At 41.8% G+C, this 14,936-nt stretch overlaps 1 protein-coding gene across 1 annotated transcript in view; it reads left to right on the top strand.

Moving 5' to 3' along the window:
• LIX1 (limb and CNS expressed 1) overlaps positions 1–14,618 on the top strand; it is a 55,611-nt gene extending 40,993 nt beyond the window's left edge. The window contains 2 exon segments of the mRNA NM_001078003.1: positions 8,408–8,485; positions 10,741–14,618. Coding sequence (NP_001071471.1) covers positions 8,408–8,485; positions 10,741–11,028 — 366 coding nt within the window. The 3' untranslated portion in view covers positions 11,029–14,618.
• The last annotated feature ends 318 nt before the right edge of the window (positions 14,619–14,936 follow it).

Raw genomic sequence — 14,936 nt, 5'->3', positions numbered from 1 at the left:
GAGTATTTATTATACCCATGTCATCACTGAAGGAAGTATGTCATACAGCTTAGTAAATGGCACAGCCTGGCTTCAGACCCAGGCAGTCTGATTTCTGAGTTCATATTTTGACTATTATCCTATACTGGGCTTGACAGACAAAAATTCAATAGTGGTTGAGAATGAAAAGTATGCTCTCTAAAAAATTAAATTTGAATACAGTTGACCATCCATATACATCAATGCTACTAAGAATCAATATGCAGTGTTATAATAAGGAGACTTTTCCTCCAAGATTTATATTATTTTAGGTTAGATTCCAAGAAGCAATCAGAATATAAAGTTTTATGGGCAAAAATGTTCATCGTGGTATAATTTACAGTGGTGGTGTAGCTGAACCCTAAAGCCAGCTTTCAAATACCATCTTTGGTACCTTTCAAACTCTTTTCCGATTACAGTGCCACAGCCACTTCTCAGGTGGATATGTCCGTCCTGCCCATTTTAAAATTCATTAATTTCACTCACCACTCTCTTGTTTGATTAAAGCAAAATCGCTCTTTTCTCATCCTTTCCTAGGAAGATCTCAGTCATCCAGATTTCTCCTTAAGCAGTTGTGGTCTCACTGACCTTTGATGTTGCTTGTCTTGGTTTGCAGAAGACCCTGAAGCTCACCTTCTGGTGTAGACAGCGGCTTGCAGCAGCCAGTGGTTCTCAGCCCTGGCTGGGGAGTGGGTTCGGCTGCCCACCTCTAAATCTGTTTCCTCATTTGTACATAAATCAGGAAGAATAATAGTAGCAATAATAGCAGTGCTACCTCACTGTGCCATTGTGGAGATTAAACGAGACTGCATAGGGAGTTCAGAACGGTTCCTGGCATATGGCAAATGCTCAGTAAAAAATGACAACTGATAGATATATATTTCTGAAGAAGGACTGCTTTACTTGAAATGCCAGAGGCTACTGGATGGACTCCCCTGACAGCTTTATCTAACCTAAAGTCTCCAGAAGAGGACAAAGTAGCTTCCCAGCAATAAATGCTTCAGGGCCCTGCGTCTCCTGCATTGCAGGCAGATTCTTGGCCAACTGAGCTATGGGGGAAGCCCTGCTATAGAATACAAGAGTGAAACAGGCAAGAGTCATTTTTTATATCCCATAACAATCTAAAGTCAGAGGAAACATGAAAGGGAGGCGCATGACACAAGAGAAGGAACACAAACTAAAACAAATCATACAGATCCAAGAGCCAAGCCTGTTCTACCACTTGTCGCCTGTGAACTCAGCCATTCTGAGACTCAGTTTTTCTCATCTACAAAATAAGAATCATGATGTCCACTGTGTAGACTTTTTGTGGGACTTATACAATGTGGCATTTATAAAGCATTTAGCACAATGATTCCCTAAGAAAGAAATCATTTATTTTAATTTCTCCTCTCTCCCTGACAGAAGAATATTGTACTTTTTTTTTTCCTTACAGAATGAGTGTTGCCTGGCCAAGAACATGGTAGCTTGTATGGGATTTAGTAACTCTTTTCAGAAAAATCAAGAATGATTTTTTTTAAATGCAGTGGGTTAGTCTGCCAAATATAAGGAAGGCAAAAAAATTTTTTTTAATTTTTAAATTCTGTCCAAGTACTATGAAAGGCTGTACTCAACCACCTTTTAGTAATACTTTTTTTTTTTAATTGCCTTACGATGGGCTGCATGTCTTCTGTGTGGTCTGCGTAGTAAGGTATTTAAGAATGTGAAATAATAATTTGACTCATATTGTGGAAATGCTTCATAAATTCTTGTAAAGGAGGCTGGGTGCCGGATGAGAGACAGAGGTAGAGGAAGACATGACAGCAGGAAAAATCCAAACTCCCTCCTCCCAGTAGGGATGCTGGCAACCCACAGGGAGGGCCATGAAGTACATCCCTCTTCCTTCCTCCAGCCCCAGCTTGCCTGCTGGTTTCCTACACATTCCTCCGTGGCCTGGGTTAAATGTTTCAACTTGTTTCTGCTCATAATGGGAATTGACCACAGGCCTGGGCTGTCTGCAGTCAACACAGCAATTCAGTCCCCCTGGTGGGTAATAGATGTGTGTTTGTATCTAGCTACGGATCACTATACAGTCTAAAAACAAGCCTGGTGTCTCCTGACTGCCCTCAGGCTTTCCAGGGGGGCCTTTAAGGAGGCAGAGCTCGGAAGAAACCTGATCGGCTTCTGCTTACCTTCACTTCAGGGCGGGAGGCTGGGGTGCCTGCTTAAGGTAGCCTTGCCTCTCTCCGTAGAGAAACTGCCTCATGTTTGCAGGGGTGGGATGGTGGCAGCTCTAGCCACTGGGTCTTGTCAAGGTCAGATTCAAGGCAGACTTTGACTGAAGCTGGTTAATATATTTATTCTGAAGCCTAATGCAATCCAAAGATGAGCTGTTTATTTACATCTTTGCTAAATTCTCAAGGTTGCCTTTTAAAACCTCATCCCATAAACAAATTTCCTCTTAAATCCATTCTCTTGGGTTGGGAGATGGTGCCCACCTGCTTTTCAAGTTCTCCATTTACACTGTTTGTTTTTCTTATTCCTGATGAATCACAGAACCAAGCCAGTCTCCCAGACAGAGTTCCAGAGAGAAGCAGTGTTCATTTTCTCCCTGCGAAGTAGCTGGGAGGCCACACATCGTTTCTCGTAGGAGGCAACACCAGGAAGCTCTGTGAGGACAGACCCCAGTTGTTGTTGGGTTAGATTTAATGAATCTAATGACATCTAATTTAATGACAACATGAACCAGAAAAGCTGTACAACAAAAGCTACAACTCCAATGTTCCTGGAGAGAAAGAAAACACAGGACTCAATTCACCATTTGATTTCGAATTTACTTATGGGGGCTCCCTGAGGCTCAGACAGTAAAGAATCTGCCTGCAGTGCAGGAGACCCAGGTTCGTTCTCTGGGTCAGGAAGATCCCCTGGAGAAGGAAATAGCTTCCCACTCCAGTATTCTAGCCTGCAGAATTCCACGGATAGAGGAGGCTGGTGGGCTACAGTCTATGGGGTCACAAAGAGTCAGACACAACTGAGCAACTGCTGCTGCTGCTGCTAAGTCGCATCAGTCGTGTCCAACTCTGTGCGACCCCATAGACGGCAGCCCACCAGGCTCCCCCCGTCCCTGGGATTCTCCAGGCAAGAACACTGGAGTGGGTTGCCATTTCCTTCTCCGATGCATGAAAGTGAAAAGTGAAAGTGAAGTCGCTCAGTCGTGTCCGACTCTTAGTGACCCCATGGACTGCAGCCCACCAGGCTCCTCCGTCCATGGGATTTTCCAGGCAAGAGTACTAATATTTGGTAAAGGGAACTGGCTACATAATGTATGGGGCCTGGTGCAAAATGAAAGTTTAAGGCCTTTTGTTCAAAAATTGCTATGAATTTAAAGATAGTAAAGCACTAAACCAAGCTCAAAGCCTGTGTGACTGCACAGATCACAAGCTCGTGAAACTGCCCTTGTCCCTGACACAAGATCCCCAGAACAGCCCAGACTAGGGTAAGAAGAGTCAAGCATTCAACTGGGGTACAAAATTTAAAGGAGCAACAAAAATTCAGTAATCAAGGCAAATAATATTATAATGTAATACATTTAAAACTCAAAATAAATGTGCAAAAATCTATGACAAATGAAACATCCAAATTTTAAATAAAGATAGGATTTAAATAACAGACCCTGAACTTATGTGACTCACCTTAAGTCTTGCTTCACTCACCTGGCCCTAGTCTTAACCCCACCTCTAGGCCAGCTTCTTGTTTATCTGTAAGCCCATGGAGAGGAGCCAGGCTTCTAGGTCAGCCTACGTTACAAACACAGCTCAAAGACTTCAGTGAGGAAGAAGCAGGACAGATAAGCCCACCAAACAGACTTCATTCAAAATGATAGGGCTTCAACAAGTAGAAAACAAGGCTGAGAAGACCAGGCAGTGAGGAGTCACGGGAAAACTAGGAACTGAGTCCTCACAGAAGCCCACAGCCACCCTCTCCTTGCCAGTCTTTCATAATGCAAGGATTTCCAATGGCATCAATGATAAGCACGCAAGGATTTCCTGGGGTTGAGCCAGGGTTCACACAGCTTCAGGAAGATCTGAAGATAGCAAACTTGGTCAGTTCAGGTCAGTTCAGTTCAGTCACTCAGTCGTATCCGACCCTTTGCGACCTCATGGACTGCAGCACGCCAGGCCTCCCTGTCCATCACCAACTCCTGGAGTTTACTCAAACCCATGTCCATTGAGTCGGTGATGCCATCAAACCATCTAATCCTCCGTCGTCCCCTTCTTCTCCTGCCTTCAATCTTTCCCAGCATCAGGGTCTTTTCCAATGAGACAGCTCTTCGCATTAGGTGGCCAAAGTATTGGAATTGCAGCTTCAACATCAGTCCTTCCAATGAATATTTAGGACTGATTTCCCTTAGGATGGATTGGTTGGATCTCCTTGCAGTCCAAGGGACTCTCAAGAGTCTTCTCCAATACCACAGTTCAAAAGCATCAATTCTTGGTCATGGGAGGGGAAATAAAGAAATGGGACAGGGAGAATGTGGAAATATTTCAGTATACTTCATGTAACGATGGTAAGATCTGTTATCCTCCTCCAGAGAGGAGGGCAAGCACTATAGATCAGGACACAAAGTAAGAAGGTAGAAAGAAGGTTATCTTTCCTAGGGGATTTAGGAACAAGAGCTGCAGGGAAGAAGAGGCAGTTGTGTTACTGCAGAGGAAAGAACTGCTTGATGACAGGATAGAAATTTAGACAAACCAGAGGAGGTGAGGAGGATAATCCTCCTCCTGCAGGCGAAAACAGTCCAAGTCTCAGTGGGGAAGTTTTATGAGAGGGGTAGGTTGCCAAGGGATATGAGAAAGATTTCCAGTTCTGTTCACAGAATTGTGAGTTCCACAGTGTTAGGAGGGTTGCTGAGTGACACAACAGAAATTTATATGGATGAGGGGCTTGGCACAAAAATAAGAATGAAAGCTTAGAGGACATTGGAGGGAAAATACATTGTGAAGGCGGGACAGTTATCAAAGGATGGAATTAAGAGCTCTGTTAGCAATAGGTTGTTTCTCAAACTGGGCCACATGGATACAAGGACGATGCCAGGAGGGTTACTGAAGTCACAGAATAAACTCAATACCTCTTTCTGGGTTGTCGACATTATGTGAAGATTGCAGGATGAGGAAAGGAGTGGAGTGGCATTCGTTGTCTTCTTTAAGGAAACAGACATATACAATAAAATGCAAAATTTAAGAGGAGTCTTACAATAAAACATTTGTCAATATTGTCCCTCCTGTAACACCACGGAGACTGCTTCATATCAGAACCTAAACAGCGTTCCTATCCATTTCTTTTTATGTCTGCAAAGCATTCGGTGAGTAGGCCTGAGGGTATAGCAAGGAGGGCAACACAAGTTTGCCTTCCTCAGCCACTGGGGTTATCTTGGTAAAAGGCACAGTGGTGGGAGCCAGATAGATTATGGATTTGGTTGGGAACAAAAGATTCTCACTTTCCCAAAGCAGCACAGTGCTGTGACAGAGTGGAAATCTGGAAGGGGGCAGAGAGAAGTGGAGAGGAGCCATAAGAGGGGTGAGTTCCCCTGGCCTGGACCCAGGACCCTGGGCATGCAGACATGGGGTCAGTATGTGGCTCAGCTGGTGTCCATGTCAGATTCTAATTAATGGAAACACATGGTTCTGCCCTTACCAAGGTCTCTGTCTGTTCTTGGGCTTCCCTGATGGCTCAGACAGTATCTGCCTGCAGTGTGGGAGACCCGAGTTTGATCCCTGGGTCAGGAACATCCCCTGGAGAAGGGAATGGCAACCCTCTCCTGTGTTCTTGCCCGGAGAATTCCATGGACAGAGGAATGGTGGGCTACGGTCCATAGGGTCACAAAGAGTCAGATACAACTGAGCGACTAACAAAGTGTGTTCTTGTGGTGCTTACTGTGTAGTAATACATACACGAAATCCTAAACTGAAAAGAAGAAAAGCATTACATTCTAGGGGCAATTTAAACATGAGAATAGTGCTATTCAGACATGAGACATTTAGACATGAGAATATTTATTCTGATGATCTTATCTCTTTAAATTTTACCTCATAATTTCAAGGAAACTGTAATCTCAAACTGAGCTTATGTCTCCAGATTTCATAGTGAAAACGTTTTCCAGAGCAAGCAGACATAAAGACAATAAAAGTCCACTTTTTTTTTTTTTTGAATGGGCATAGACATCTATTCAAATGTTAAGCTTTCATAAGTTGTCTCATCACCAGGAAGTTCCTTAACTGTATTGTTATTTTCCAATAGGTATGTGGCTGTGGTTTGTACTACCACTAATCCACTGTAGATGTTTCTCTGATCAAAAAAGAAAAAAAAAATGTAGGTAACTTCAATGCTGCTGCTAAGTCGCTTCAGTCATGTCCGACTCTGTGTGACCCCATAGACGGCAGCCCATCAGGCTCCCCCAACCCTGGGATTCTCCAGGCAAGAACACTGGAGTGGGTTGCCATTCCTTTCTCCAATGCATGAAAGTGAAAAGTGAAAGTGAAGTCGCTCAGTCGTGTCCGACTCCTGCGGAAGACTGCTAATCCTAATCAGATTGGAAAAACAAATTCTTCAGTATGTTGAATACATGTTAGCTTGCACTCGGTATCATGCAGGGAAAGGATGATGCTGACAGAAAGGCTAAATGCTGTGCTCAGCCCTGGCCGTTGAATGTGAAAACTGTGGGTGGCTTTAATATTAATTCATCCTTATTGGTCATATTTTAAGGCATTTTCTTGACTGAATTTATAAACTCAGGGGTATTTTACAGTTTCTGTAGTTTGTCCATTATATGCTCTATATTTATTTTTTGGCCTGAATTTTTTAAAATTTAAATTATTTTCATATGGCATATTGTCACTTGGTTCAAAGCTCAAAAGGTACAAATGAGTGTCGGAGGAAAGTCTCGCTCCATTTTTCTCCCCAGAGGCGACTCATGTTGCCAGATTCTTTTGTATCTTGTCAGAACTCTTCTAGGCATTTATAAGCAAATATTTATAGGCATCTTCTAATTCTTTTTTAATCAAGTAGTAGCACTCAGTATACATGTTGGACACCTTGCTTTTAACAACACCACACAGAGACTCTACATTAGAACGAGAGAGCCTTCTCACCCTTTGTGATTGCCTTGTATTTACTAGGACGACCATGTTGTAAGGGAGAAAGAATCATTTTCTTTTTTATCCTTCTGAATTCTTAGCCGAGACTCCTGTAATGAAAGACAGATTCAGAAGAGAAAAACAGAAGTACACCTCACGTATGTGTGAGAGATACCCAGGGAAAAATGAGGACCTCCACAAGGTGGCTTAGAATTCAGGATTAAATTCTATCTTAATACGGAGGGGAGAGGGGGTGTGGGCCTCTCAGGAAAGCGCATGTGCGCCTGCTCAGTTGCTCAGTCATGTCTGAATCTTTGCAACCCACGGACTATAGCCCATCAGGCTTCACCTGGTGCTCTGCCCGTGGGATTCCCCAGGCAAGCATACTTGAATGGGCAGCCATTTCCTCCTCCAGGGGATCTTCCCCACCCAGGGGTCGAACCTGTGTCTCTTAGATCTCCTGCATTGGCAGGCAGATCTTTTACTGCTGAGCCACCAGGGAAGCCCCTTAGGAGAAAGGAGATAATCTTTAAGAAAGATGAATTGATCCTTAGAGGAATAGATAGGAGATATGATAGAGACAAAGTTTGGCTGAGCATGGAGTGGACTTCAGTTTCTACTTCTGTGATAAGAGTCAGTATACCCTGGTTGATAAAACTTCTGGAGAAGGGATCTATACCAATTAAGTTCCTTTTGGAGGATCTGTCTTTTGGGACATAAGGGGAGTTCAGAGAAAGCCTCTTCCTCTGTTTGCAGTTTTTAAGTAGTTATAGCTCAAAATAATCAATATACCAAAGTTGCATATTTGGGGGTGCTATATTATGCTACACTTCAGGATTTAACCATTCCTTTTTGTAACCATTTCGTTTAACCATTCCTTTAAAAATGAACATTTAAAATATTGCCAGTCTCAGGCAGTTTTTTTTACATGATGCAATAAATAGCCTTGCCTACACATTATTCGAAGATGTGCTGGTATATTTATATAGCTTCCTGGGTGTAAAATTGTTACAGCATATGTGTTTACACTGTTGAGAGGTATTTGTCCATTATTTAATAGTTCGTGCCAAATATAGATAAAACAGAGGAGGGAAGGAAAAACGCTCCGGAAGCCTACGACTGTGGTATTTGAAAAGTCTCAAAGTGTTCTGACAGTACTGTGTATTCCATTTGCCTGATATAGTTGGAGTTAGGGTTATGACCTCTTCAGCAATCACTGAGGCACTTTCTTTCACATTTCTGCTTTGAGACTAATGACAAACATTTGGGTTTTATAGGAGCTTATGACCATTTTCCAACTATTGCACTGGAATGGAAGCCTCAAAGCCCTTCGTGAAACAAAATGTTCCCGACAGGTGAGATTTTGCCAATAAAAAGCAGGTTTGTGTTGTATGGCATCTTCCACTGAGGTTCCTTTATTTGAATTTTTCTCTGTTTAGCACCTTATTTATTAAAAGCAGAGGAGATATATATATATATATATATATATATATATATATATATATATATATATATATACTGTGCTTAGTCACTCCATTGTGTCCGACTCTTTGAGACCCTCTGGACTGTAGCCTGCCAGGCTCATCTGTCCATGGGGATTCTCCAGGCAAGAATACTGGAGTGGGTTGCCATGCCCTTCTCCAGGGGATCTTCCCAACCCAGGGATCAAACACAGATCTCCCTCATTGCAGACAGATACTTTACTGTCTGAGCCACCAGGGAAGTATACGTATACTAACATGTATATATGTATATGCTAACATATATATGTAATATTATGTGCACATAACTATATGTGCAACATATAAGTGTACTAACATATACATACATATATATATATATATATATATATGGTATATCTCTATGTGGTATCTCTCTCTCTGATATATCTATCTAGATTTAGATCTAGATATATCAGTCTGGTTGCATCAGGGTCTGACCACACACACTAAGAAGAATGTCGGCTGGCCATAGGACAGATTTAGACACCTGTACTGAACGCTAGAATGGAGGGATCAGTAAGACAGATTTCGTTCCTAAGTCAGATACGGCATCTACTCCATGCAGTGTGCCCCCTCCCACTCTTCAAAGCAGAAAGAAATGTGAGTCTGCGCCGCCTCCAAACCTCCTCACCGAGAACAGGTAGTTATTTATAGCAGGAGGATTCTTCTCACCCCCACCAAATGTTCCCAGTGGGTAACAGAACTGATTATAAAGGTGGGAGACATGGTATTTCCATCACTTCAATTTTTTGTTTTTGTTTTCTATAACTTCAATTTTTTTTTTTCCAGTCACTTCAGTTTTGGGGTTTGGAAGTTCCTTCTTTATTTTTCAGAGACAGGGCCTCACTATTTCTTAGCCATCTATGAAAAGCATCCTGCCCCCTTTCTTGTGGCAAAGGCAAGCCCCTCCCATGCACTTAATGGTTCTCACCCTACTATCACTGAAGATTTGTTCTTCCTTTATCCCACTAGATTTCAAGGATAGTAGTTTATTTTTGAGAATTTGCTAACAGGAAGTTGTATGAGGAGCACAGCCTCTACTAGGCAGCAAGATGAGGGCGGATGTAAAAGTTTTCCATGCGCTGCTGCCCCAGGAGTTTTTGTTCTTTGCCTAGAAAGCCTGGCTTTCAAAATGTCAAAGATGCAAAAGAAATGAGTAGCTGACAATGGCTTTGGCTATTTTTTTCTTTTCCTTTGATTTCATAAAAAGCCTTTGAAACATGCCGAGTTGGTTACAAACACTTTTCCGTGATTGTTTTTAATTTGTTAAGGTCATAAATAAATACCATATGTTCTTGAAAATAAAAATAAGCAACACATCCAGTCCACAAGGTCTTTTTAAAGAGCGTTCATCAAACTTATACATGACATTACAGTGTATGGGCGAATTTTAAACACGAGAATTGGAAGATAGTGACTAATTTTGCATTGTCTGCAGAAAGTAAGAGACAGTGCACATAAAGTTACCATTATGATATCAGTGATGATAATACCTATCTTCCATAATTGTTAGGGTCCTTCCCATAGTGACTGTGAGCTGTTTAGTCTGTCATCTTCGTTATGCTAACAACACAGCAGGTAGGAAGCTGACTCTCCTGGTGTCTAAGTCTTGTCCTGACTCAAAGCTTCCTGTTTTCTACAGTGGGTGTGACCAAACCCAGTTCTGCCCAAATCCTTCTGAGCAGTTGTTTCCTTCTATCTTGCCAAAGCAGCTAATGTTGGGCAGAAGGATTATAAATAAATGAGGTAAAGCTCATACTAATTGTTGTAACAATACAGTTTCAAAGGAACATATATTTTCCAGTGAGGTTAGAGCTCTGTTCTGTGAATAATTTTAGGTCATTCCTGGTGGCAGTGTTTTGATTCAACCTGGAGACCTTTACTTTGGGTACCAACTTAAGTCATTTTGATCCTTTAAGAGGTGTGTCCTGGGGTTGGGCTTCCGTTCATGAACATCAGAGAGGTTTGGTTGTCGGTAGAACCCCCATGGGTGTTTGTGTGCTGGGGTGGGGGGTGGAGGCATAGGAAACGAAGTATCAGCAGGCCATGAGCCCAGGTACTTTTGTTGCTCTTCACTGATGCCCTGGACCTTGTCTCTTGGTTCCCAGGAAGTCATCTCCTATTATTCCCAGTACTCCCTGGATGAAAAGATGCGCAGCCACATGGCCCTAGACTGGATCATGAAGGAGCGGGAGTCACCAGGAATTCTCTCCCAAGAGCTGCGAATGGCCCTGAGGGAGCTGGAGGAAGCCAGGAAAGCAGGACAAGAACTACGGTTTTACAAAGAAAAGAAAGAGATCCTGAGTTTAGCCCTGACGCAGATCTACAGTGATCCTGACGCTTCTTCACCCAGTGATGATCAGCTGAGCCTCACGGCCCTTTGTGGCTATCACTAGCAAGACCAGGTCCCAGTTGCCCCCAAGGTGGGCAGAAGCCGGACTCTCCCATGAGGAAGCTCATGGAGAGGTTTGGTCATCAGAGGCTTTAGCACTTCCAGATGCTATGTGAAGGCGGTAGTAATTCTCCTCACTTATTCCATGCACAGTATCTCAAGAATAGTAGGACCCTTATAGGACCCAACGTCCCCCTCAGTGCAGTTTCCCCATTGAGTTCTCAATAGTTCCACCTCAGGCCGAAAGGATGAAGACGGGATTGTTTGGAAAATATTTCCCAGGCCTGGCTTCAACCTGAAGCCTGGCTGACATGTGCCTTGCTGGATTACGTATGTTGTTTCAAAGAAAGAACCAGTGTAGCAACTCCGAAAAAAACACCAGCCAGGACTAGGGAAAGTAGCATGATAGCAATTAAAAAATACTTGGGATTAAATAAACAATATGGATTATTTTTTAAAATATCCAGGAGTCAGAGTTTCTTCTTAAGCTTTGTCAGCTGCAAGATCATTTACACTCCACTAGGTGTAACATACGGAGAAGGCAATGGCACCCCACTCCAGTACTCTTGCCTGGAAAATCCCATGGACGGAGGAGCCTGGTAGGCTGCAGTCCATGGGGTCACTAGGAGTCGGACACGACTGAGCGACTTCACTTTCACTTTTCACTTTCATGCATTGGAGAAGGAAATGGCAGCCCACTCCAGTGTTCTTGCCTGGAGAATCCCAGGGATGGGGAGCCTGGTGGGCTGCCGTCTATGGGGTCGCACGGAGTCGGACACGACTGAAGCAACTTAGCAGCAGCAGCAGCAGGTGTAACATAAAACTTCAGCGGGGATTTTATCAGGACATCCCACCATCAAAGATTTTGAAGTGGTAATGGTATGAAAATACTATATAAGTGTAATGGGGCTTAAATTGTCATTGTCCTAATTTTTTAAAGCCCGCTCTTCCATATGGGGATAAATGGCACCCAGGTTAGCACCTTACTTGTTTTCCTCAAGAAGAATTAATATCCAGTTTTTGTGAGTCCTCAGTCACGTGCATTTTTAATTTGCAAACAGATGAAGTGCTTTATTTTTATGTCTGCCACCTCAGTCATATATCTATACTGGGGACAGTTACTGGCATTTCTAAGACGACAACGTTTTGAAAAATTATTAGCATTTAACAGTACTTATATTTACATTTGATTTGTTTCTCCTGCATTAGAGAAAAGGAATTGTTAATTGTCTTTGTTGTTGTTCGGGAACTTAAGCCACCAGTAGCTCAGATGTAGTGTCACTTTCCCGTTTAAATTACTGGACTCTTCTCTAAAGGAGGGACAAAACATTGCCATGTCTCTTTTAAAATGGCTTGGGTCAACCAACTGATTAGAAAACCAAAAGCAAATGCAAACCATTTTTATGGTTCTCCGTCACTCAAACTTAAGAATGGCAGCAGTGCCAGTTTTAAACACTTACACATAGTTCCTTAGTTTTAACACGGGATGGATTATCTTGCATTTACTCCAATGTCAAATTTAATAAAAACACTTTTCTCAGTTTTCAATAAGATTTCCTTTTCTTCCTGTTTAGGCAAATGCGCATTAACTTTCATGAAAGCTGAAACCATTATAATTACACTAATGTTTACAAAAATGTGATAGTTGTAGCTTCATACCTAAATATCTACAATGCTAACTGTCACTCCTTGAATCCCCAAGAAACTGTATACTGAGCATGTATTTTGGAAGTAGCCTTATCAATAAAACTTAACTTCACACATCAGATTTCTCACCCCAGGGAAAAATTTAGCTATATACCTTCCCTACTCAAATGTCTTGCAGACATAATACTATATAATATTAGATACATTTTATTTAAAATATTGTTTTAACAAAAAACAATCACATCCCTCCCCATGATGAGGCTAAATGCCACCTAGAAGAAATTCCCAAATAGAAATTAGAATTAATATCTGTAAGTGAATACATTTTAAAATTAAATCACATCCTATTTAAAGTAATGTTTTTAAGAAGTCATTACTCTTTATCATTTCAGAAAAGATACAGCTTCCCGTGTTAGGTGTGATGAAAAGTAGGTACTTCTGTACTGCATTTGCAGTCTTTAACAATGACCACCTCAGGCTGACATTATCTAACTAGATGCAGGAACAGGAATCGGCTAGAAAATATTAAATGTAGTCTCTGCCTGGCAGTTAGAAAAACTGTACCCATTCCGTACACTGGAAGCAGAGGCTCTGGCTTGGCCACTATTAACTTTTCCTGGCTGGTCAAAACTGCCCACTCTTCCCGCCACGGTGTGGGAGTTTCAGCAAAATAAGCAAAAGTCAGAATCTTTGCCACTCCCTTTGATGTTCATTTATCACAAATCAGTATCAGCTAAGACCTAATGTCTGTCGGTATATCACATCAGTTCAGTTCAGTTCAGTCGCTCAGTCATGTCCGACTCTTTGTGACCCCATGAATCGCAGCACGCCAGGCCTCCCTGTCCATCACCAACTCGCAGAGTTCACTTAGACTCACATCTGTTGAGTCGGTGATGCCATCCAGCCATCTCATTCTCTGTCGTCCCCTTCTCCTCCTGCCCCCATCCCTCCCAGCATCAGAGTCTTTTCCAGTGAGTCAACTCATCACATGAGGTGGCCAAAGTACTGGAGTTTCAGCTTTAGCATCATTCCTTCCAAAGAAATCCCAGGGCTGATCTCCTTTAAAATGGACTGGTTGGATCTCCTTGCAGTCCAAAGGACTCTCAAGAGTCTTCTCCAACACCACAGTTCAAAAGCATCAATTCTTCGGCGCTCAGCTTTCTTCACAGTCCAACTCTCACATCCATACATGACCACTGGAAAAACCATAGCCTTGACTAGACGGACCTTTGCAGGCAAAGTAGTGTCTCTGCTTTTCAATATGCTATCTAGGTTGGTCATAACTTTCCTTCCAAGGTATATCACACAAACATATGTAATTCTGGCCTTGAGACTAGCAGGGTTGAACAGCAAAGTAGACTATTGTTATTTTTCATTTTCTATATCTTCTCAATAACACACTGTTGAATGGGCCTGGAGTGGAGGATTCTCTACTTAAATATATAGAACCCTGGGTTCTAACATTTTGTGGTTATAAATTCTTTAAGAATCTGATAGAAGCTATGGACCTTATCCTAGGAAAACAGGATGAAACAATTACATTCAAAATTACACAGACTGTTTCAGAGTGTATGTGAAACTCCCCAAAATCCATACATTGCTCTGTTGAAAGGACGCCCAGTTTAAAACTCTTAATTTTTGCATATCTACTTACAGTTTCTTAAACTTTTCAGCAGGGCTCCAACATAACTCAGACATAGTCCCATTAACCTGTCTCTGAGACCAATGTCATCATCCTTAAATACAGAAATGCACTGATTAAAAAAAAAATGTTTAAAAATTAAAAAAAAAAGAATTGCACTGATTTGTGACAAGAGATAGTTTAATTTTCACAAAACCCAAATACCCCAGATTGTTATGAAAAAAACCGCTTAAAGAAAATTAGTCACTTAACTTGTATGAACATATCAGAATATCACAGATTTAATAAAGTCATTGTTCCTCTAATGATCAGAATTTGGTCGTCCATTTGTTCAATATGTTTGCTGTTACATTCATTCACCTATTTCTAGAAAAGGAAAAGAATCAAGCCATAGATATTCTTGAAATGCTGTACCCACATCAATGATAAATCTGATCAGCTAGGTCTCAGGAAAACAAGAAAGAAAACATAAAAGCTGAACACCTTTCAATTTCTTTAGAGAAAGTTTTTGACATCAGGAGCATTGTTGTAGTTGACTTAATCTCTGAAATACTTTAGAGGGTTCTCAGTTCTGTCATGCCATGCCTCTCTTTCTTGCCAAATGACAAAAGAAGCCAGACTAA

Source organism: Bos taurus, chromosome 7, assembly GCF_002263795.3.
Source record: "Bos taurus isolate L1 Dominette 01449 registration number 42190680 breed Hereford chromosome 7, ARS-UCD2.0, whole genome shotgun sequence".
NCBI classification, from domain to species: Eukaryota; Metazoa; Chordata; class Mammalia; order Artiodactyla; family Bovidae; genus Bos; species Bos taurus.
Note: the sequence above shows the minus strand (reverse complement) of the source record. Positions and strands in the feature narration are given on the sequence as shown.